General features: G+C 39.0%; 2 protein-coding genes across 6 annotated transcripts; both read right to left on the reverse strand.

Moving 5' to 3' along the window:
* Positions 1-5,456: 5,456 nt before the first annotated feature.
* On the reverse strand, positions 5,457-6,570 carry LOC103517020 (kinesin-II 85 kDa subunit-like). Its single transcript, XM_026829268.1, has 2 exons — positions 6,160-6,570; positions 5,457-5,898 (listed from the first exon to the last, which is right to left on the reverse strand). The coding sequence occupies exon 2, from the start codon at positions 5,886-5,888 to the stop codon at positions 5,457-5,459; it is 432 nt and encodes a 143-aa protein (XP_026685069.1). The 5' UTR covers positions 5,889-5,898; positions 6,160-6,570.
* Positions 6,571-13,647: 7,077 nt separating this feature from the next.
* On the reverse strand, positions 13,648-16,580 carry LOC103517019 (kinesin-like protein KIF3B). Of its 5 annotated transcripts, none has more exons than XM_026829266.1 (4): positions 16,404-16,580; positions 15,329-15,630; positions 14,839-15,132; positions 13,648-14,603 (listed from the first exon to the last, which is right to left on the reverse strand). In XM_026829266.1, exons 2-4 carry the CDS (start codon positions 15,592-15,594, stop codon positions 13,982-13,984), a joined length of 1,182 nt encoding a protein of 393 aa, XP_026685067.1. In that variant the 5' UTR covers positions 15,595-15,630; positions 16,404-16,580; the 3' UTR covers positions 13,648-13,981. The 5 variants fall into 5 exon arrangements, with proteins under 5 accessions (XP_026685067.1, XP_026685062.1, XP_026685064.1 ...); XM_026829261.1 differs by having other exon boundaries at positions 15,329-15,704; XM_026829263.1 differs by lacking the exon at positions 16,404-16,580 and adding an exon at positions 15,968-16,029 and having other exon boundaries at positions 14,839-15,118; positions 15,315-15,704.
* Between the last annotated feature and the right edge of the window lie 7,939 nt (positions 16,581-24,519).

Genomic DNA, 24,519 nt, shown 5'->3' on the forward strand with positions numbered 1-24,519 from the left:
GAGGAGGAGGAGGAGGAGAAGGAGGAGGAGAGACAGACAGAAAAAGAGATGGGTAAAAAGCTAAAAAGTAAGATTTTTCGGTTTTAAAGGGGAGTGAAAAATGGGAAGGGATGGAGAGAGAGAGAGAGAGAGAGAGAGAGAGAGAGAGAGAGAGAGAGAGAGAGAGAGAGAGAGAGAGAGAGAGGAGAGAGGAGAGAAATAGGAAGAGAAAAGGGGAGAGAGAGAGAGAGAGAGAGAGGGAGAAAGGAGGAGGGGGAGGGTTGAGATTCGCAAAAAATCATGAGCGCGGAATACTGCTAAGAATTTGAAGGAGGGTGAAAGAAGAATCAAAGTAGAAAGTAAAAATATTGAAAAGAAGGGTATTTAAATATTGTACACAGGTAAAGACGTATCTTGGGATTAGCAAAATGCGTCTTGAGTTTAGAGCAGCCATCAGCCTAGTTAGCTTGGAGGGTAGTGCGTCTGCCTTGTAAGCGCTAGACCGCGGGTTCGATTCCCGTCCGGGGCAGATTTTATCCTGATAGGATAATGTTCGTTCTCGGAGCGGCTGACTTTCCTCCTGTCCTATCCTCCTCTCTTCGATTTCGGGACGATAAGACCTCCGTTGTTGTGACAGTTTCGATGGCTTCTAGTTTGCACCTTGGTTTCCGAGAGCAAACTCCGCCACAGGACGTCAAACTTTCTTGTGACCGATTTCGACAGCTAGGTACCTACATTACTTTCCATGTGCCTGAGGTATGGTCTACCTACCTACTTTACTTTCCATGTCCTTGAGGTGTGGTCTCACTTCAGACAGCGAATGTATGAGGGTATATTAGGTACGGTTTGTAATTAAATTTTGTAATTTGTATACGAAGAACACATCAAACTTGGAAAAAAGCTCGACACAACCTTGGATTAGTGTAGAAGTGCTTTACAGAGGTTATATTTATTATAGAAGAAAACTCTAATCCATAGGGAGTGCCACCAAAGGTTTCTTTGAAAAAAGGGTCCCACGCGAGACCAGAAAAGGTCTGGGAAGCACTGGCCTAATCATAAGATACAACAAGGATCGTCAAGTCGTGTTAATTGTAATCCTCTCTCCCTCTCTCTCTCCCCCTCTCACACCCAGTTATTAGGAAGGTACACCCCCATCCCCCAAAAATATGAGACGTTCTATTTACACAGAGGGTGTTTAATAAGATATGAGTGTGTGTTGTCTCCAATTAGCTCTCCTAAGATCTAGAACGGATCCATAGTAGGAGTATAAGTATACTAATTATGTACGTATCGTCCCTCAGAACACAAAGGGGCGTAAGCCACAAATTTTCTAATTTGATTTTATTCTATTCTTAAAGCTATAGCTTTCTTAAAGCTTAAAGATAGCAAAGCTATATTCTAAAGGTGCGTCCAAACATAGTCGCCCGGCCGTCGATCGACGAGGTGACTCTATGTTGTCGACGCAGTGTGGACGTTTCAGTCGACATCGATTGACGGCCGGTCGTCTATGTGTGGACACACTTCCTACACAATCCTGAGTTATAGTTTCAAAACTGGCATAAGCCATATTCTCATCAGTTCGTCACATAAAAAGTCATTTTCGCTCTCTCCTGAAAAATTTTGTGGCTTACGCCCCTTTGTATTGTAAGGGACGATATAGTTAAATTTAAGCATTTCGTCGAAATATTCCCGAAACAAAAGATTAGGTGGTATCATCAGAATGGATGAGTCTAGACATGTCGACAAAGGATCGATTAAATTGTTTGCTTTTGATAACAATTTTATATTCCTTTTTCAAGGCACTTTCGTAAATAGCGGAGGTGGTTGAAGGAGAAGATGGAATATGTTTGGAAGGGACATTGTCATTTCAAATGTCACCTTAGATTAGGATCGGGTTTATAGCCCAACAGGGCCTCGGTCCTAGATTCGTAGCTTAACCCATCCCTTTAGGGCTGTTTGCCCCTACACCTAAGCCTCGGAGTGGGCTTTTTGTGTTTGGAGTTAAGCTGCTATCCCCGGGCCTTGATGGAACCTCGAAGCACCCTCACTGGTATATTTCAACCTCCTCAGTTTCTCCAAAATTCACCTGCAGCACCTCTAAAGAGTCCGCACATTCCGGTTTAGGTATTCTAGAGAAAAGCAGTGAGTTCATATACTATCCCATTAAGAGGAAACCAAGAGGTGACATTTGGGCCTGAGAATTCGCTTAGGACCCCCCAGCAGGGCTGGTTCCGAGACTGCTGATTCCGGGTTTCCTTGAAGATTCCGGGCCGGGAAATGGGGATCCCCCTGTGGATCCAGCCCTGCTATAGACTGGATAGGGTAGGGACATTGTTAATAGTGTTATTAGTGTTAATGTACCTAGTTATTTATACAAACTGAAATGTCCATTCTCTGGAAAGTAGGTATTTGAGGTAAAATCAATGGAGAAACTCTTAGTTTTATGCAGCGATGAAGTTTCAGGGCGAGAAAATGAGATTATAGAAAGCAATTTGGTGAAAGTGAAGCTGGAGAATAAGGGCGCCACAAGAGAGGTGTGACGAAATCTCGAAACCGCGGCGATTTTTGGTCTGACCAAAAAACGAGTTTCTGTCAAAGGTTCTTTCAATTTGGTCTGAATTCTGATGTTCCATTTGAACAAAAAATGACTGTATCAACAACTTGATCAAATGAAATTAAAGAAAAACCTCGATCCCTGGCCAAGAGTCCCAGACGAACCAGATTTCGATGGACACTGTAGAGAACTAGACACATCAACAACTTAATCAAATGAAATTAAAGAAAAACCTCGATCCCTGGCCAAGAGTCCCAGACGAACCAGATTTCGATGGACACTGTAGAGAACTAGACACCCTGTATATAAAAGACTTGCATAAAAAGGTTCTCCCATCTCTTTTTCTCTTGTTAATTACAATGTTACCTTCCTTGTTATGTCCTTTTTGTCCCTCCGACCATTCTTGGGTTCCACCACCCTCCTTCCCGAAATCCCGACCCCGACCATTATGAGGTGTGTCTTCCCTCCTCCCCGACCTTTATGGGGTTCCACCATTCTTCCCGACCATTATGAGGTGTCTCTCCCCTTATTGGAGGGAGGGGGGTAAACCTGATCTTTTCGCACAAATTATGTATGAAGTGGGGAATTAGTTTTTCGTCGGATTTGGGCGCTCGGGCAACTTTTAGCTCGGGCTATGTAGAAATTACTTGTACCTAGGTAGAGCGTAGACCGTATACTTTGGGTTATTTAGAAATTACATTCTAGTACGATATAAACTCAAAGGCACGTGCAAGGGGATTAAGAGCATGCATGGTGCGAGGAACATCCAGCGATGTGTTGATTGAAAATATATTGAGAAATGTAACTGCTAGGGTCTCATCCCGAAAGCGAGGAGAAGGAAGACTGGATAATAGAAAGCCAGCCATTCCGATAACGAACCTTGTCTCTTTAGGTTGAAATTCGCCGATTTATTCAGGTCCCCCCAGAATGCTTTATGGATACCGTTTTTTTCAAAAGGTGGGATAGAAAGGGAAATGTAACTGGTAGGGTCTCATCCCGAAAGCGGGGAGAGGGAAGACTGGATAATAGAAAGCCAGCCATTCCGATAACGAACCTTGTCTCTTTAGGTTGAAATTCGCCGATTTATTCAGGTCCCCCCAAATGTAGTAATATAGGTACTAAAAATATCGGCCTATAATTTGGATTTTCGAGCAATCAGGCAATATGAATGTGTGTCCAATTTCACGTGATCACAGAGAAACTGATGACGAGAAAAAGAAACATTCGCATATAATATCACCGTTTTTTCAGAAGCTATACTTAAAAGTTTTCCTGAAGAAATAATGTCTGCGGGGGCTGAAACTTCTGGACAGGTGGGCTTACAGCAAGAAGTAGAAAGGGACACGACTGCATAACTGCGAGGTTTCGACTGTATTTATTCAGCATTTAATAGTCCCCTAACATTGTCAGGTTCACGAACGTGAAAATATTTTCACGATATTTTATGGTTCGGATTTGGAGTATTTTTGTTTTGCCTTTTTTTGGGTCACATGCTATTTTCAAAGCGCGACGGCCTTTTACTTCTCTGAAGATCAGAAAGGAAGTTCCTAGTTACCTTTTATCGAAAGTACCTACCTAATTTACCTATTCAACTTGATATTATTTTCGGCCGATATCGTTTTTTTTCATCTCTTGGCGTTTGTTTTTAACCAAAAAGTGTTTTATTGGGGGGATATCATTGTTTTTTGGTGTTTTGAACATTTTTTCTATTACTTTTTAGGATGGCTAATCGCCGGCCTACGTGGAGATAGGAGGGCCATTGCAGAGACATAATGGGCCACAGGTGATATCTAACTTCCCCGACTCTCCAAAGTTTGCATCATAACAACAAACTTACCTATTTGTGTACAAAGTTCATTCAAAGCTGTTATGTAGGTGTTACGTCAAGTGCGCGTCTGTTCATAATAATGAGAAAATAATATGTACAACATAAAAAATCTTATACGGCTTATAAACTTAACGCGCGAGACTTGAGATAATTTTAGCTGTAAATAAGTTCCAAGAACTCAAATCTTCCAAATTTACAGCAAGAAGTAGAAGGGGACACGACTGCATAACTGCGAGGTTTCGACTGTATTTATTCAGCATTTAATAGTCCCCTAACATTGCCAGGTTCACGAACGTGAAAATATTTTCACGATATTTTATGGTTCGGATTTGGAGTATTTTTGTTTTGCCTTTTTTTGGGTCACATGCTATTTTCAAAGCGCGACGGCCTTTTACTTCTCTGAAGATCAGAAAGGAAGTTCCTAGTTACCTTTTATCGAAAGTACCTACCTAATTTACCTATTCAACTTGATATTATTTTCGGCCGATATCGTTTTTTTTCATCTCTTGGCGTTTGTTTTTAACCAAAAAGTGTTTTATTGGGGGGATATCATTGTTTTTTGGTGTTTTGAACATTTTTTCTATTACTTTTTAGGATGGCTAATCGCCGGCCTACGTGGAGATAGGAGGGCCATTGCAGAGACATAATGGGCCACAGGTGATATCTAACTTCCCCGACTCTCCAAAGTTTGCATCATAACAACAAACTTACCTATTTGTGTACAAAGTTCATTCAAAGCTGTTATGTAGGTGTTACGTCAAGTGCGCCCCTGTGACAGGGCAGCAGCTGTCACAGTACGGACTGTAGGTGGAGACGTGGACGTCGGTACAGCTACAGTTCAAATAGCATAAGGCGATCGTGGCCATCATGATTGTGAGGTGAACAGCATTAAGAGTACAAATTTGATGAAGTTGTGAATTTGCGATCCCGTAAAATCCGTGCCACTTCTTGTCCATGTATGCTTGACAGTTTTTTCATGTCCACAGTAGATTGCGTTTCTTGGATGACAGTCATGTCACTTGTAGACCGTATACTTTGGGTTATTTAGAAATTACATTCTGGTACGATATAAACTCAAAGGCACGTGCAAGGGGATTAAGAGCATGCATGGTGCGAGGAACATCCAGCGATGTGTTGATTGAAAATAGAGGTAAATGTTTTACCTGTACCTGTCTGACCGTAAGCAAATATAGTGACATTGTATCCATGTAGCATATGATTCACCATAGGTCTTACTGAGTTCTCATAGATTTCTGTTTGTGTCGCTTGCATACCATACACCGCATCGAATGTGAATCTTCTTGCTTTCCCAGGCTGTCGAGGTTTCAACCTATCCGTACTGTATTGAATTGATAAACATTTCTTGGTTGTATCTATTTTGATAACATTCTCCACATGAGCTTTTCTCTCAGGTACGTTCATTGGTCGACATCTGACTACAACCTTGATGTTTTCATCCTGATGATGTTCATTAGGATGTAGAGATTTTGTTCTTCTACATTCATTATGCCTTTTTAATTTCTTCATATGCGCTGAACTCATCGTGTGCGAAAAAACATGGAACATTGTGATTTATTATCTCGGGCTATTTATTAAGTTCTATGTCTCTTCCATTTGATTTTTTTTTGTTTAAATCTACTGACCACTTCTTTTTGATGGTACCTATCTACCTATGCCTACTATCCACATACCCAACATTTATTTCTCTTTTTTTTTTATTTTTAGATTAGCATTTTAAAACCATGCAATTTCTAAGCCTAGGTAGGTATCACTTTTTTTTAATTTCAAAAAGACTTACCGAATTTTCTGAAACTGTCCATATTACGAGTAACCGTGTGTCTAGGTATGTACATGATTATGAAAGCTAATTTAAAACAAAATATAATTAAAAGAAAAAAGATTAAAAAAGTATGCAAAATAATAAAATCGAATAGAAAGGGAGTAAAATTTAATAAAATCATATAGGAATTTTTATACAGTTATTTTAGACACAATTGGCAGAATGGATATTTGGCTAATAATCCCAGATCATTTAATCGGTTCTGTACTGGAAACTGAAACCTATCACTCCAATAGGCATCTCAGAACATCGAACGCCCTTTTGGGAGAAATGGGAGTATCAGCACGCCGGGCCAAATCAAATTTTCGATTACAGAACCGCAAACAAGGAAAAACCTCATAACTTTGGTTGATCCGTCTGCACTCTCTTCGCTTTGTACTGGAAACTGAAACCTATCACTCCAATAGGCATCTCACAACATCGAACGCCCTTTTGGGAGAAATGGGAGTATCAGCATTCAGCACAACTGTGAGAAAAGCTACAGCCAATAAAAAAAAGTTGAGAAAAGTAATTCTTGAAATAAAATAATAGAAAGTAGAGAACAAGCAGAGAACTAGAGCAATTTATTATCAAAACATACATAGGCATAGCAGCCATTACGTTAAGTACCTTTCCTGCTTACTGTTCAGTGGAGCAAACTTGGTGCAAGTAGCGGAATGTTGATAGTAAACTCTCATTTTTCTATCAGAATGTGAGAGGATTGAGATCAAAGCTATCTAAGACTCGTTCACTGCTTCCCACTGAGGATTTTGATGTGTTTGCGTTTACTGCTGCAAGTAGGAAACTTGTACCCAACACGTAGCAATAACAAAAGTACGAGAACTTTATTCATCCAACCTAATGTCATTGACAATTTATGTGACTAAACCAGAGTGGAGGATTTGAGGTCCTTTGTAGAGAGCCTCCAAGTTTGTTTAGACGCGGATACAGAATGACACAATTACAGATCTGTTGGTCCCTGATGGAGTAAAGCATCAATCAGATGTGGTAGGTAAGTGACATACATGTCTACTTGATTAGTGTGTATGAGGGTTGAACCTGTGATTAAATTTCATTTGAATATTTTCTCGTGAACGAGCCAATGTGAATCGGCTCGGAAAAAGAGGCCGAATGAAAATTGCATACCAAGATTCTAATGTCTTTGAACATGTAGCTTTAAACCAAACATAGTCGACCGGCCGTCAATCGGTGTCGATCGACTATGTGTGGACACATCACGTTTAAAAATAAGAACCTCTTCATAGGGATATAAGGGACTCACAAAGTCTAATAGGTATAGTCAAGACCTCCCAGGACCTACAGCAAAAGTCTCATGTTGACATCACTTTTTAGCGATGAGTCATGTTTCTAGTTTTTACTCGTATACCTGAGCAGTATCCAATCATGCTCCGAAGTCAACATTCATTTCAACATGAGACGAAAATACGAAAAAGACTGTAGGTATACTCAAGGCGTAAGTCGCCGAACGCCGAATTCCGACATTCACCCCTGAATTCCAAGGGGGCTTTCCTAATTTTAAACACGCAGACATGGGTAGGCTTGTTGGAAGGTGTCATCATGTAAATAAGAACAAATTATTTACATGATCTTGTACTTCGTGTTGGAAACGGGGGAAAACGAGGCAGTAAACTAACTAGGGATTACAACCCGTATGACTGAAGTAACGTGTGAAGTAATTGTCAGTTTCACTTAAAATTAGAGAGTAAAAGAAAATGAAGAAAAGGAGAAAGATGAGGAAGAAAGGGGGGAAGAAGAAGAAACAGAAGAAGAAAAAGAAGACATGTGTGGTAAAGAGAGTAAACAAGGCAAACTCAAGAAGAGATATGAGAGTAAACCAATTGGGGAAAAAACTCCTCATGACGTCACCAACTGAATCAACAATGAGTACAAAATGCTCTCGTATACCTGAGCAGTATCCAATCATGCTCCGAAGTCAACATTCATTTCAACATGAGACGAAAATACGAAAAAGACTGTAGGTATACTCAAGGCGTAAGTCGCCGAACGCCGAATTCCGACATTCACCCCTGAATTCCAAGGGGGCTTTCCTAATTTTAAACACGCAGATGATCCAAAAACCCCCAACAGTTAACTAATACTTGGGTTTGTAGAAAATCAATCTGGGAGTATTTATGCATGAGCATGCCTCCTCGGGATTCAAAGTGTTGAAGATACACACGTCTAATGAGACATTGTCCAGCAGTATTAACACGTTCGGTACCGAGCACTGAATAAGGACCATGCCAAAATACATATAATCTTAATCACACACAACAACGGCTTAATCACAAGATACAACAGTCGAATCCAGTGATCCCCAAACGGCGCAAGGAGGGCGTACTGTGGATTTATCCCAAGGGTAGCACAAGATTTCTAGGGACGAAACTCACAAACAAAGTAGACCACATAAAAATTAAAATACCTATAACATTAAAAAATACCGCTTGGAAATGATTGGATTAGTGTAGAAGTGCTTTACAGGGGTTAAATTTATTATAGAAGAAAACTCTAATCCATAGGGGGGGCCACCAAAGGTTTCTTTGAAAAAAGGGTCCCACACGATTCCAGAAAAGGTCTGGGAAGCACTGGCCTAATCATAAGATACAACAAGGATCGTCAAGTCGTGTTAATTGTAATCCTCTCTCCCTCTCACACCCAGTTATTAGGAAGGTACACCCCCATCCCCCAAAATTATGAGACGTTCTATTTACACAGAGGGTGTTTAATAAGATATGAGTGTGTGTTGTCTCCAATTAGCTCTTCTAAGATCTAGAACGGATAGTGGCGTAGCCTTAAGGTGTGTCGATCGACTATGTGTGGACACACCTTTAAAAATAAGAACCTCTTCATAGGGATATAAGGGACTCACAAAGTCTAATAGGTATATTCAAGACCTCCCAGGACCTACAGCAAAAGTCTCATGTTGACATCACTTTTTAGCGATGAGTCATGTTTCTAGTTTTTACTCGTATACCTGAGCAGTATCCAATCATGCTCCGAAGTCAACATTCATTTCAACATGAGACGAAAAAGACTGTAGGTATACTCAACGCGTAAGTCGTTGAACGCCGAATTCCGACATTCACCCCTGAATTCCAAGGGGGCTTTCCTAATTTTAAACACGCAGCCATGGGTAGGCTTGTTGGAAGGTGTCATGTAAATAAGAACAAATTATTTACATGATCTTGTACTCCGTGTGGGAGACGGGGAAAACGAAGCCAAACATAGTCGACCGGCCGTCAATCGCTGTCGATCGACTATGTGTGGACACACCTTCAAAAATAAGAACCTCTTCATAGGGATATAAGGGACTCACAAAGTCTAATAGGTATAGTCAAGACCTCCCAGGACCTACAGCAAAAGTCTCATGTTGACATCAATTTTTAGCGATGAGCCATGTTTCTAGTTTTTACTCGTATACCTGAGCAGTATCCAATCCATGCTCCGTTTGCTCGTATACCTGAGCAGTATCCAATCATGCTCCGAAGTCAACATTCATTTCAACATGAGACGAAAAAGACTGTATACTCAAGGCGTAAGTCGCCGAACGCCGAATTCCGACATTCACCCCTGAATTCCAAGGGGGCTTTCCTAATTTTAAACACGCAGACATGGGTAGGCTTGTTGGAAGGTGTCATCATGTAAATAAGAACAAATTATTTACATGATCTTGTACTTCGTGTTGGAAACGGGGGAAAACGAGGCAGTAAACTAACTAGGGATTACAACCCGTATGACTGAAGTAACGTGTGAAGTAATTGTCAGTTTCACTTACAATTAGAGAGAAAAAGAAAATGAAGAAAAGGAGAAAGATGAGGAAGAACGGGGGGAAGAAGAAGAAGAAGAAGAAGAAGAAGAAGAAACAGAAGATGAAAAAGAAGACATGTGTGGTAAAGAGAGTAAACAAGGCAAACTCAAGAAGAGATATGAAAGTAAACCAATTGGGGAAAAAACTCCTCATGACGTCACCAACTGAATCAACAATGAGTACAATATGCTGACTTACATTGAGAATATAATATATTATATTTTTCCTAGTCAGCAGAAAAACGAGAGAAAAATACATACATACGATTTCATTTTAAATTACTTCATTTTTTTCCTTTCCCTCCTCTCGCAAGGGTGCAATTTTCCATGTTCAAGGGTCAGTCTTTCCTGCGTTCAGGTATTTGTACGTTATGAACGTACAACTTCTGTTGTATATTTTACCATTTTGTATGAAAGCTTGATATCACAATTTCATCATGATTGTGAGGTGAACAGCATTACGAGTACAAATTTGATAAAGTTGTGAATTTGCGATCCCGTGAAATCCGTGCCACTTCTTGTCCATGTATGCTTGACAGTTTTTTCATGTCCACAATAGATTGCGTTTCTTGGATGACAGTCATGTCACTTGCCCTCAACATTAGATCAAAACAGCCTGAGTAGTATTTTATTTTGTGGATAGTTCATCTCATCTTCTCCTTCCTCTTCCTCCTCCTTTTCTTCTTCTTCTTCTTCTTCTTCTTCTTCTTCTTCTTCTTCTTCTTCTCCTCCATCCGCTATTTATATTTGAATATACTTTCAATCTTGTCAAAAAATATCAGAAGAGAGAGAGAGAAAGAGAGAGAGGGGGGGGGTGAAAGAAGATATTTCTATAGGAGCAAGATAGGGAATGAGAGAAGACGAGGGGAGAGAAGGAGGAGAAGGGAGAGAAGGAGGGGGAAAATGTTTGGGTTCGAATGATAAGAAATTTCAAAATGAGAATGAGTGTGAATGGGTTAGGGAAAGTGGGAGGAGGGGGAAGGGAGGGGAGACAAGGGGAAAGAGAAGAGAGGGGGAGGAGGAGGAGGAGGGATAAAGAAGAAGAGGAGAAGTTGCAGGTAGAAAAAGAGATATGGGGGGGAGGAGGAGGAGAAGGAGGAGAAGAAGAAGGAGGAGGAGAAGAAAGAGGAAGAGAAGGAGAAGGAGAAGGAGGAGGAGAAAGAGGAGGAGGAGGAGGAGAAGGAGGAGGAGGAAAAAAAGGAAAAAGAGAATCTTCCAAAGTTCCAGGAACCGAAAGGCTAAGGAAATATTTGTACCTCCTTCAAGTCTAGAAATTTTCATTTTAATTTCTACGTTTTTACTTTTTGTTTTCTACTTTCAAGTTTTCATGATGTTTATGTACATAAAAACATAAATACAAACGAGCCATGATATAAAAGAGAGCTGGGATAAAATAGAACGTTTTAAAAATATGAGCTCAGCTAAGGGAAGTGTTTTCATATTACCTTGTGTAACACATGTAAGACGTTGTTAGGGAAAAGATTGATAAGATTACATTACTGAAGTGTCTCAGTTCTCGTATTATGTTTATTAAAAAATATAATGAAACAGGTAACGTTGCAACAGACGTAGCGTTGTCTTGCGTCGTGTCGGAGGGATCACATTATTTACCTACCTACCTCCCGTATCTTCACTCTATGTAGATTCTAGACTTCTAGATGGTAGACCCTACAACCTACATTGTCATGTGAATTAAATTAATTTTATCTTGGTTGAGGAATCAGACCAAACACACCCATTTTTTTTTTCGTGTCGGAGGGATCACATTATTTACCTACCTCCCAAATCTTCACTCTATGTAGAGTCTAGACTTCTAGACGGTAGGCCCTACAACCTACATTGTCATGTGAATTAAATTAATTTTATCATGGTTGAGGAATCAGACCAAACACACCCATTTTTTTTTTTTTTTTTTTTTTTTTTTTTTTTTCTAGACTAATCAACTGATCCAAAAACCCCCAACAATTAACTAATACTTTGGTTTGTAGAAAATCAATCTGGTAGTATTTATGCATGCCTCCTCGGGATTCAAAGTGTTGAAGATACACACGTCTAATGAGGCATTTTCCAGCAGTATTAACACGTTCGGTACCGAGCACCGAATAAGGACCATCCCAAAATACATATAATCTTAATCACACACAACAACGGCTTAATCACAAGATACAACAGTCGAATCCAGTGATCCCCAAACGGCGCAAGGAGGGCGTACTGTGGATTTATCCCAAGGGTAGCACAAGATTTCTAGGGACGAAACTCACAAACAAAGTAGACCAAATTAAAAATACCTATAACATTAAAAAATACCGCTTGGAAATCATTGGATTAGTGTAGAAGTGCTTTACAGAGGTTATATTTATTATAGAAGAAAACTCTAATCCATAGGGAGTGCCACCAAAGGTTTCTTTGAAAAAAGGGTCCCACGCGAGACCAGAAAAGGTCTGGGAAGCACTGGCCTAATCATAAGATACAACAAGGATCGTCAAGTCGTGTTAATTGTAATCCTCTCTCCCTCTCACACCCAGTTATTAGGAAGGTACACCCCCATCCCCCAAAATTATGAGACGTTCTATTTACACAGAGGGTGTTTAATAAGATATGAGTGTGTGTTGTCTCCAATTAGCTCTCCTAAGATCTAGAACGGATAGTGGCGTAGCCTTAAGGTGTGTCGATCGACTATGTGTGGACACACCTTTAAAAATAAGAACCTCTTCATAGGGATATAAGGGACTCACAAAGTCTAATAGGTATATTCAAGACCTCCCAGGACCTACAGCAAAAGTCTCATGTTGACATCACTTTTTAGCGATGAGTCATGTTTCTAGTTTTTACTCGTATACCTGAGCAGTATCCAATCATGCTCCGAAGTCAACATTCATTTCAACATGAGACGAAAAAGACTGTACATACGTACTCAAGGCGTAGATCGGAGGGAAAACGAGGCAGCAAACTAACTAGGGATTACAACCCGTATGACTGAAGTAACGTGCGAAGTAATTGTCAGTTTCACTTACAATTAGTGCGAGAGAAAAAGAAAATGAAGAAAAGGAGAAAGATGAGGAAGAAAAGGGGGGAAGAAGAAGAAACAGAAGATGAAAAAGAAGACATGTGTGGTAAAGAGAGTAAACAAGGCGAACTCAAGAAGAGATATGAGAGTAAACCAATTGGGGAAAAAACTCCTCATGACGTCACCAACTGAATCAACAATGAGTACAATACGCTGACTTACATTGAGAATATAATATATATTTTTTCCAGTCAGCAGAAAAACGAGAGAAAAATAAATACATACGATTTCATTTTAAATTACTTCATTTTTTTCCCTCCCTCCTCTCACAAGGGTGCAATTTTCCATGTTCAAGGGTCAGTCTTTCCTGCGTTCAGGTATTTGTACGTTATGAACATACAACTTCTGTTGTATATTTTAACATTTTGTATGAAAGGTTTATATGCTTTACATGCTTTAAGCTTGATATCACAATTTTATCATGAGAGAATATAATATATGATATTTTTTCCAGTCAGCAGAAAAACGAGAGAAAAATACATACATACGATTTCATTTTAAATTACTTAATTTTTTTCCTTTCCCTCGTCTCACAAGGGTGCAATTTTCCATGTTCAAGGGTCAGTCTTTCCTACGTTCAGGTATTTGTACGTTATGAACGTACAACTTCTGTTGTATATTTTAACATTTTGTATGAAAGGTTTATATGCTTTACATGCTTTAAGCTTGATATCACAATTTTATCATGATTGTGAGGTGAACAGCATTACGAGTACAAATTTGATGAAGTTGTGAATTTGCGATCCCGTGAAATCCGTGCCACTTCTTGTCCATGTATGCTTGACAGTTTTTTCATGTCCACAGTAGATTGCGTTTCTTGGATGACAGTCATGTCACTTGCCCTCAACATTAGATCAAAACAGCCTGAGTAGTATTTTATTTTGTGGATAGTAAAGAGCTGGATTGTTAATCTGGATTAGGCTGATTAACCTTTCCTATGTCAACCAACAATTCCGCGACATCCTTCATTTGTTTGATCGCCATATTCTTCAAAGTATCTGCTCGCTTTTCTGCCATTTCGTAATCCATTTTGCATTGAGCCAAATCTTCCAAAGCTTTCTTATACTTCTCTCGCATTTTCTCTTCGTTGTGGCATCTGTCTTCTCGATAGAAGTTGATGTTGGGGGCGTTTTTGATTTTCTTCGCTCGGTTTGCATACTCCAGAGTGACTAACGTTTCTTTGTATGTGCTTGCTGCAGGTCCTATGTTTGCTATCATCAGGGTTTTTGCGTTTCCACCGAATGAGTCCTGTAAAAGTTGTGTCAGGAGAGAGTCTCTGTACGGGATATAAGTCTTACCGGCCACGGTAGAAGAGATGACTTTGTTCACAGCAAGGAGGGACAGATTTATCTCACAGCATTCCTTCAGCCTGATATCTGTGGCATTTGATTTCTGCAGACATTCACTTCCTGCTAAGTCTACGAGGTTCAGTTTGGAATGTATCAGAGCCTTCCCAGTTTTAGAATTCAACACCTTGAGTGTGACAATGAAGATGGCGTGTGATCTGGAGCTATAGTCATTGAAATAAGTACTTGCTGTCTTGCGACTCTTGTAACCTTTCTTACGACAGTTTTCAATTTCTTCGACTGACTGACACGTGACTGATCTCAAACCTTTGCAAGGTAATGTTAGCTTTGCCTTCGTATCAAACAAGGTGGGACGAGAGACGTTTAAAAGATCTCGTATCTTGCCCTGGTAAAGTTCCAGATAGCAACACTCTACGATACATTTGTGTCGCTTCTCTTTCTGTTTGAAATCGAAATGTACTTGCTGTCTTGCGACTCTTGTAACCTTTCTTACGACAGTTTTCAATTTCTTCGACTGACTGACACGTCACTGATCTCAAACCTTTGCAAGGTAATGTCAGTTTTGCCTTCGTATCAAACAAGGTGGGACGAGAGACGTTTAGAAGATCTCGTATCTTGCCCTGGTAAAGTTCCAGATAGCAACACTCTACGATACATTTGTGTCGCTTCTCTTTCTGTTTGAAATCGAAAATTTGTCTGAAAGCATTCTGCATAATGCCACGTTCCATTTGACTGCCTTCCATGGTAAATGTTTAGTTTTGCCTTCGTATCAAACAAGGTAGGACGAGAGACGTTTAGAAGATCTCGTATCTTGCCCTGGTAAAGTTCCAGATAGCAACACTCTACGATACATTTGTGTCGCTTCTCTTTCTGTTTGAAATCGAAAATTTGTCTGAAAGCATTCTGCATAATGCCACGTTCCATTTGACTGCCTTCCATTGTAAATGTTTTACCTGTACCTGTCTGACCATAAGCAAATATAGTGACATTGTATCCATGTAGCATATGATTCACCATAGGTCTTACTGAGTTCTCATAGATTTCTGTTTGTGTCGCTTGCATACCATACACCGCATCGAATGTGAATCTTCTTGCTTTCCCAGGCTGTCGAGGTTTCAACCTATCCGTACTGTATTGAATTGATAAACATTTCTTGGTTGTATCTATTTTGATAACATTCTCCACATGAGCTTTTCTCTCAGGTACGTTCATTGGTCGACATCTGACTACAACCTTGATGTTTTCATCCTGATGATGTTCATTAGGATGTAGAGATTTTGTTCTTCTACATTCATTATGCCTTTTTAATTTCTTCATATGCGCTGAACTCATCGTGTGCGAAAAAACATGGAACATTGTGATTTATTATCTCGGGCTATTTATTAAGTTCTATGTCTCTTCCATTTCGATTTTTTTTTTAAAAAAATCTACTGACCACTTCTTTTTGATGGTACCTATCTACCTATGCCTACTATCCACATATCCAACATTTATTTCTCTTTTTTTTTCAGCTTAGCATTTTAAAATCATGCAATTTCTAAGCCTAGGTAGGTATCACTTTTTTTTGAATTTCAAAAAGACTTACCGAATTTTCTGAAACTGTCCATATTACGAGTAACCGTGTGTCTAGGTATGTACATGATTATGAAAGCTAAGATTTTTTTTTGTTTAAATCTACTGACCACTTCTTTTTGATGGTACCTATCTACCTATGCCTACTATCCACATACCCAACATTTATTTCTCTTTTTTTTTTATTTTTAGATTAGCATTTTAAAACCATGCAATTTCTAAGCCCAGGTAGGTATCACTTTTTTTTTAATTTCAAAAAGACTTACCGAATTTTCTGAAACTGTCCATATTACGAGTAACCGTGTGTCTAGGTATGTACATGATTATGCTATGCCTACTATTCACATATCCAACATTTATTTCTCTTTTTTTTCAGCTTAGCATTTTAAAACCATGCAATTTCTAAGCCTAGGTAGGTATCACTTTTTTTTAATTTCAAAAAGACTTACCGAATTTTCTGAAACTGTCCATATTACGAGTAACCGTGTGTCTAGGTATGTACATGATTATGAAAGCTAAATTAAAACAAAATATAATTAAAAGAAAAAAAGATTAAAAAAGTATGCAAAATAATAAAATCGAATAGAAAGGGAGTAAAATTTAATAAAATCATATAGGAATTTTTATACAGTATAATCCGAAAAACAGATAAATAATAAAACTGAAGCTGAGAATTTTCCCCGGTGACACGAAAATGGCATAGTCATTTCTTATGCTCTCGGGTTCTATAGGATTGAAAGTTTGAATTTTTAATGAAAATTCTTGACAACTTGTGAAAAGTTTCGAGACGGAAAGGAGAAGACAAAGTGAACTGAGGAAGAAAAATATTGAGCAGGAAGTTTGGTGTAGTTTTTCCAAGGGACTAGAAATGTTTCTCCCAGAAATACTTGAGGTTGAAAGTTTGAATTTTTAATGAAAATTCTTGACAACTTGTGAAAAGTTTCGAGACGGAAAGGAGAAGACGAAGTGAACTGAGGAAGAAAAATATTGAGCAGGAAGTTTGGTGTAGTTTTTCCAAGGGACTAGAAATGTTTCTCCCCGAAATACTTGAGCCTGTTCAGAACCGAGATCAAACTTGAGCTAGGTTCAATTAGAACCGACCTCACTTGATAAACATGGCTCTGATCAGATCCACCAACAAAAGCAAGGATCTCACTTCAAAATTGACAAAGTTTTGGACTTTCTCACCAACAAAATAATAATAATAATAATAATAATAGACTCTTGAGTGGAAGGTAACCACTAGGCGAGGTTAACGCCGGAGGCGTTTTCTGATCAGATCCACCAACAAAAGCAAGGGTCTCACTTCAAAATTGAGAAAGTTTTGGACTTTCAGAGTAGGTGATTCAGAGGTATCAGAAAACAGAAAAGTCTGTTCAGAGTTAGAGCATCTATAGCAAGACTCGTTATATCCTAATCCTAGAAATGAAATAATAGAGCAGACATTGGAGACCTATCATCATCATCATAACTATCAATCTTGAGATTGGTTTGTAGTTCTCCACGCTCTTCTCTCAGAAGTCTTCCTCTTCATTTCAGTGTATGATTGACATCCGGAGTATTCCACTATTTGATTTAATACTTGAGCCTGTTCAGAACCGAGATCAAACTTGAGCTAGGTTCAATTAGAACCGACCTCACTTGATAAACATGGCTCTGATCAGATCCACCAACAAAAGCAAGGATCTCACTTCAAAATTGACAAAGTTTTGGACTTTCAGAGTATAATTCAGAGGTATCAGAAAAGTCTGTTCAGAGTTAGAGCATCTAGTTACTAGATTCTAGTAAGATTCGTTATATCCTAATACTAGAAATGAAATAATAGAGGAGACATTGGAGATCTAATAGATTTTTAATTTATTTCCTCAGAAACTCAGAACTAAATCACCTAGTTCTGGTCAACTTCAAAATTCCTTATCCCTCACCCTTTTCAAGCTTCTTGATTTCTGTCGACCCAACACACTCTGGATTCGTTGAAACCCCATGGCCGGTCTCTGAAGAGGATCGTAATGGAAAATTCCAATCTAACGTCACAAAGTGAAAAGTGAGGATGATTTATCTCTCTGGTGTCCCAGCCACTCATGAGTGTGTCATTACGGAAAAACGACGCAACTTTTCCAGAGAAAACTAAATTCAATAAGGAAACATTTTTCGCAAAAAAATGTCAACAAAGTTTTGCTCCAAAAGCGGAGGAATGTGGAAAAGTAGAGATGACAGGATGAGACACGTCCACTCGGGTCTCTTGAGTTAATTATTCGAATATTTTATTTTAATTAGTGTTTCATATGTAGTTGGAAAATTTTACGCTCCTCAACTTCACAGAATTTACCTTTAAACTTCATGGTCTTCGTAGTTACTAATCATGGACTTATGTTAAGGTGTGTCCACAAGTCCACACATAGTCGACCAGCTGTCGATCGATGTCGACTGAACCGTCCACACTGCCTCAACAACTTACCGTGTCCGTGAGACAGGCATGGCACCTATCTCACGGTGTTGGAAAGATTGGGGTTCAAACCCCTTGGACGCCCAGAAAAGAATATCTCCATATCTGGGCAGTCTGGACTCCTTTATGTCCTTGATGATGTTTGTATACAGACAATTTTGGCATTTATTTTCTGTAGGACTTGTGCTTCCTTGTTATAAAGTTACCAACTCTAGGAACAGACTATAGCGTGTTATTCTAGACATCAGTCATAACCACACTGCCTCAACAACTTACCGTGTCCGTGAGATAGGCATGGCACCTATCTCACGGTGTTGGAAAGATTGGGGTTCAAACCCCTTGGAGGCCCAGAAAAGAATATCTCATATCTGGGCAGTCTGGGCTCCTTTCATGTCCTTGATGATGTTTGTATCTATACAGGCAATTTTGGCGTTTATTTTCTGTAGGACTTGTGCTTCCTTGTTATAAAGTTACCAACTCTAGGAACAGACTATAGCGTGTTATTCTAGACATCAGTCATTTTCACATCAATCCTGTCTCTCCCAATAAAGTGCACAATACCTCTAGGTAATTACAAACTGAAGCACGCCTACAAATAAACCTCCTACAAAAGCTCAAAGCTATGGTAAGCAAATGCTATGGTAAGCCAAGCAAATGCTTTGGAAGGCCTTTGTTTAAATGGCACTGTACGAGGATTTCATTATCGGTTGTGACAACATGCAACGTCTTATGCGAATTGTGCATCATGCAACAACGCTCATTAAATAGTTCATTAAGTCGGCTTACGTAGTTCTTTCCATATCAAATAGTCCGGATACAGTAGCCATTTGGACTGATTAGGCTTAGGCGTATTTTCCTTTCTCGATTTGCCCCCTTCTGAGCTGGTTTCCCCTCTTTTAGTGTGACGTGCGAATTGTGCATCATGCAACAACGCTCATTAAATAGTTCATTAAGTCGGCTTACGTTAAGTTCTTTCCATATCAAATAGCCCGGATACAGTAGCCATTTGGACTGATTAGGCTTAGGCGTATTTTCCTTTCTCAATTTGCCCCCCTTCTGAGCTGGTTTCCCCTCTTTTAGTGTGACAGCCCATTTACTGACACTAAACCATGGGAAAAGAGTTGAAATGGACTTCAGAAGAGGGGAAAATGCGAAAGGAAAATCCGACTGTAGAGACTACCTACCTAAAAGATTATACATAAATTTCAAGGTAGGTATATTACCTATGTTGCCAAACTAAAAACTCAGCACGAGCAAACTAAAAACTAACGACACATCTGAATAATTCACAAGCCTCCCTCCTTATTATGTAGTTAAAAACTTATTTCCAAGTCCTATATGAAGTCTTTATTAACAGTAAAGTTGCCCTGTTTTTTCCTCCCCCTCCTATTCTTTCTCCTCCTTCTCCATCTCTCCTTCTCCTTCTCCTCCTCCTTTTCTTCCCTCTCCTCTGTACTCTGTTTCATTGCAAAAATCGTTGTTCCAGAAACAACATTGCCCAACACCATTTTGCAATGAAGGTATAGACTTATTATAGAGGGTTTGGTTCAGCATAAAAATCAAATTGTAGCGCTATCTTCAGGAATCTCGTCGAACTGTTGTCACCAAACTGTAGGTATAGAATTTCGTTAGAATATTCCAAAACATTTAAAACATCATTTTCGAAAAAGAAAGAAAGAAGAAGAAGAAGAAGAAGAAGAAGAAGAAGAAGAAGAAAAAAGTTGATAAGCTCATTTGTTCCTCAAGCGCCGACATTCCCTCTCATATTACTTTTCCCTCGGATTCCCTTCAACATTCTATTTCTGGTTTCGTTCAGCATAAAAATAAAATTGTAGCGCTATCTTCAGAGGAATCTCGTCGAACTGTTGTCACCAAACTGTGGAGAATTTCGTTAGACTATTCCAAAACATTTAAAACATCATTTTCGAAAAAGAAAGAAGGAGAAGAAGAAAAGTTGATAAGCTCATTTGTTCCTCAAGCGCCGACATTCCCTCTCATATTACTTTTCCCTCGGATTCCCTTCAACATTCTATTTCTTGCTGATATAATTTCAGCAAATAAATGACTCATTTGAGAGCTCTAATACCAACGTACCCTTAGCATAGAGACTAATTATTTTCAATATTCTACCTTATTACCTGAGCTAATGTATGTAGGGACAGGTGGGGTAATTCAGTAATAGGGACGTGTGGGGGAAGTGCCGTAAGGGGGTAACATGGTCTAAATAGGATGCCTCGGAATAAAAAGGCTTTTTGTGTTCAATTTGTAAATTTTATGCTTTGTTTTTTATACCTCTGGCTGTTTGGTGTAGGTATTACTTTTATAAATTCCTGGTAGGTACATTAGGTAATAAGGAAGGTAAGTACCTAGGTAGAAAGGTGAGTAGGTATAGGTAAGTAATTAAATGTATATATATAAATTTTATAAATTCCTGGTAGGTATGGGTAATAAGGAAGGTAAGTACCTAGGTAGAAAAGTGAGTAGGTAGGTAAGTAAGTACTTAGCTTTTGGTATTTTACAACCTTCGAGCTTCGGACTGAATGCTTTTTGTTTTGTGCTTTTTCTTCGAATATAAAATGTCACAAATTTTCTCTCCACCTGCTGCCAGTTTATGGTTGGAGTGACCTTTTGTTTTTATTTTTAGTAGGGTGCACCTTTTGTTTTTATGCTTATAATGTATGGACTGTATTATGAATATGGACTGTTATTTTACGATCCTCAGTTGTCTGTGGTCTGGAATGAGCTACCAGTGTTTTCCGCTCTGTTGTTGTTGTTGTTGTTGTAGTAGCCAAAGTCCCATCAGGTACTTCCATCCCAATCTGTTACTGGTAGGCCCAGGTGTTCAGTCACTTCAATTGGTTTTATAAATTCCTGGTAGGTACATTAGGTAATAAGGAAGGTAAGTACCTAGGTAGAAAGGTGAGTAGGTATAGGTAAGTAAGTACTTAGCTTTTGGTATTTTATAACCTTCGAGCTTCGGACTGAATGCTTTTTGTTTTGTGCTTTTCCTTCGAATATAAAATGTCACAAATTTTCTCTCCACCTGCTGCCAGTTTATGGTTGGAGTGACCTTTTGTTTTTATTTTTAGTAGGGTGCACCTTTTGTTTTTATGCTTATAATGTATGGACTGTAGATATTATGAATATGGACTGTTAATTTTACGATCCTCAGTTGTCTGTGGTCTGGAATGAGCTACCAGTGTTTTTCGCTCTGTTGTTGTTGTAGTAGCCAAAGTCCCATCAGGTACTTCCATCCCAATCTGTTACTGGTAGGCCCAGGTGTTCAGTCACTTCAATTGGCGGTGGACTGTATTATGAATATGGACTGTTAATTTTACGATCCTCAGTTGTCTGTGGTCTGGAATGAGCTACCAGTGTTTTTCGCTCTGTTGTTGTTGTAGTAGCCAAAGTCCAAAGTCCCATCAGGTTCTTCCATCCCCATCTGTTACTGGTAGGCCCAGATGTTCAGTCACTTCAATTGGTTTCAGCCACATATCTATTGGTGTCATTTGTGTTGGCTTAGAGGGGCAATTGAAGAGATGTAAGGTGTTGTGTGGGCTTCCTCTGCACTGGGGACATCTGTCTTCGATGTTGGGATACAGACGATTCATGTAGCTGTTTAGTATTCTAGAATATCCTGATCTTAAACTCACAAAAAATACCATTTTTTCCCCTCCTGGAACTTTTGACTTTTTGAGTTTACCTGTGTTTGGACTGTTTTGGAGTTTTGAAGATTTTTCATCTTTTTTTCCCCCTCATTACCTTTTTTTCCCCTCCTGGAACTTTGGACTTTTTGAGTTTACCTGTGTTTGGACTGTTTTGGAGTTTTGAAGATTTTTCATCTTTTTTTCCCCCTCATTTCACCTCGAGGGTACATACCATTTTTTTCCCTCCTGGAACTTTTGACTTTTTGAGTTTACCTGTGTTTGGACTGTTTTGGAGTTTTGAAGATTTTTCATCTTTTTTTCCCCCTCATTTCACCTCTAGGGTACATAAACATATTCGGGTGTTTTCATTTCCTCCTTCTTCATCTCTGTGACACAATGAAACAAATTTCTGGATAAAGTCACAAAAATTCCTAAACTTTTTTTTTCCTCAGAAATTCTTAGAAAAAAAGTTTGGATATAAACGTAGGTACCTACACACAAAAGGAACAGAAAAAAATATTTCCTCTTTTTATTTATTTTTCTTAAATTTCGTTCACTTCTGTTACTTTCAACTTTCTTGTAATGTGTTTTCACTGTATAATGGAGTTCGCGGGAGTTGATGTTTTAGGGCCAAGGGGGGTGGACAAAAAACTTACTTTTTTTTGTCAATTGAAAAGAGATTTCCACTTAAATTGCTCAATGAACCAGATAAAAATAAACTTGGGTTCCTTGGAAATTCTTAGAAAAAAAGTTTGGATATAAATGTAGGTACCTACACACAAAAGGAACAGAAAAAAAATATTTCCTCTTTTTATTTATTTTTATTAAATTTCGTTCACTTCTGTGACTTTCAACTTTCTTGTAATGTGTTTTCACTGTATAATGGAGTTCGCGGGAGTTGATGTTTTAGGACCAAGGAGGGTGGACAAAAAACTTACTTTTTTTTGTCAATTGAAAAGAGATTTCCACTTAAATTGCTCAATGAACCAGATAAAAATAAACTTGGGCGTCGGGAAGAATTGGGTGATGACAATGGGCGAAATTGATATCGGGAAAATGAAAGATATCGCCAACATGAGTGAAAAAGAAAAAAAAAAGAAAAAGGAAGATTGGACAAGAAAAGAGTTTTTGTCGCATGGAGCAGAAAGAAATCTCGCTTCCGAACAAAAGAAAAACAAAGGAAGTGAAAGAAACTAGAACAAGCTGGTGTGAACATCACACGACTTTCCTCATCCTATTGAATGATGCTTATTTTGGGTGTTCTTGTTCTTATAGCCAAACTTTTGTCAATTGAAAAGAGATTTCCACTTAAATTGCTCAATGAACCAGATAAAAATAAACTTGGGCGTCGAGAAGAATTGGGTGATGACAATGGGCGAAATTGATATCGGGAAAATGAAAGATATCGCCAACATGAGTGAAAAAGAAGAAAAAAAAAAAGAAAGATTGGACAAGAAAAGAGTTTTTGTCGCATGAAGCAGAAAGAAATCTCGCTTCCGAACAAAAGAAAAACAAAGGAAGTGAAAGAAACTGGAAAAATCTGGTGTGAACATCACACGACTTTCCTTATCCTATGGAATGATGCTTATTTGAGTGTTCTTTTACCCTAACTTTTACACTATCTCTAACAGTTTAGTCGGTATAGCTGAAAACCGCCAAAAAACGGTCAAAAACCGCAAAAAGCGGTCAAAATACCGCCAAGCGCACCAACCATCTCAACCAAACGTTTTGAGTTGCATCCTTGTCACATTTGTAAACTCCATACCAAATTTCAAGTCTCTAAGCTCATACCGTTCCCGATATATTGTTAAATTACACCGAAAACCGCCAAAAAGCGGTAAAATGCCCCCAGCCGTTGCACCAATCTTTTTCGTGTCGCATCCTCATCACATTTGACATCTACATACCAAGTCTCTAGCTCTTACCGTTCTCGAGATATTTTGTTTACAGACAGACAGACACACACACGGACCAATGGCTGAAACTTTGGATTTGAGGAGAAGAAGAAGAAGAAGAAGAAGAGAAGGAGGAGAAGGAAGAGGAGGAGGGCAAGGAAGAGGAGGGAATGTAAGGATTATGGAAGGTGGTGCCCATACCTTTTTGCCCAACTTACCTATGAAAAAAGAACAATTTCTTTGAAATCATTTATTCCATTTTCCATCACAACTTGTGTGATTCATAGGAAAATTCAGCTTGTTGTTTGTACCTACCTTCAGTTAAAAGGTAAGTAGACAGCAACAATGACTGGACAATCCAAATCGCTTTTATTCCATTTTCCATCACAACTTGTGTGATTCATAGGAAAATTCAGCTTGTTGTTTGTACCTACCTTCAGTGAAAAGGTAAGTAGACAGCAACAATGACTGGACAATCCAAATCGTTGATACCAAATTGTCATTGCTTAAAACCCGGTGTCTGCTGATTCCCCCAGAGGTAGACAGGTAGACCAACCATTACCAACGTAACAAAAAC

The sequence above is a fragment of the Diaphorina citri genome, unplaced genomic scaffold (genome assembly GCF_000475195.1).
Source record: "Diaphorina citri unplaced genomic scaffold, Diaci psyllid genome assembly version 1.1 scaffold1722, whole genome shotgun sequence".
NCBI classification, from domain to species: Eukaryota; Metazoa; Arthropoda; class Insecta; order Hemiptera; family Psyllidae; genus Diaphorina; species Diaphorina citri.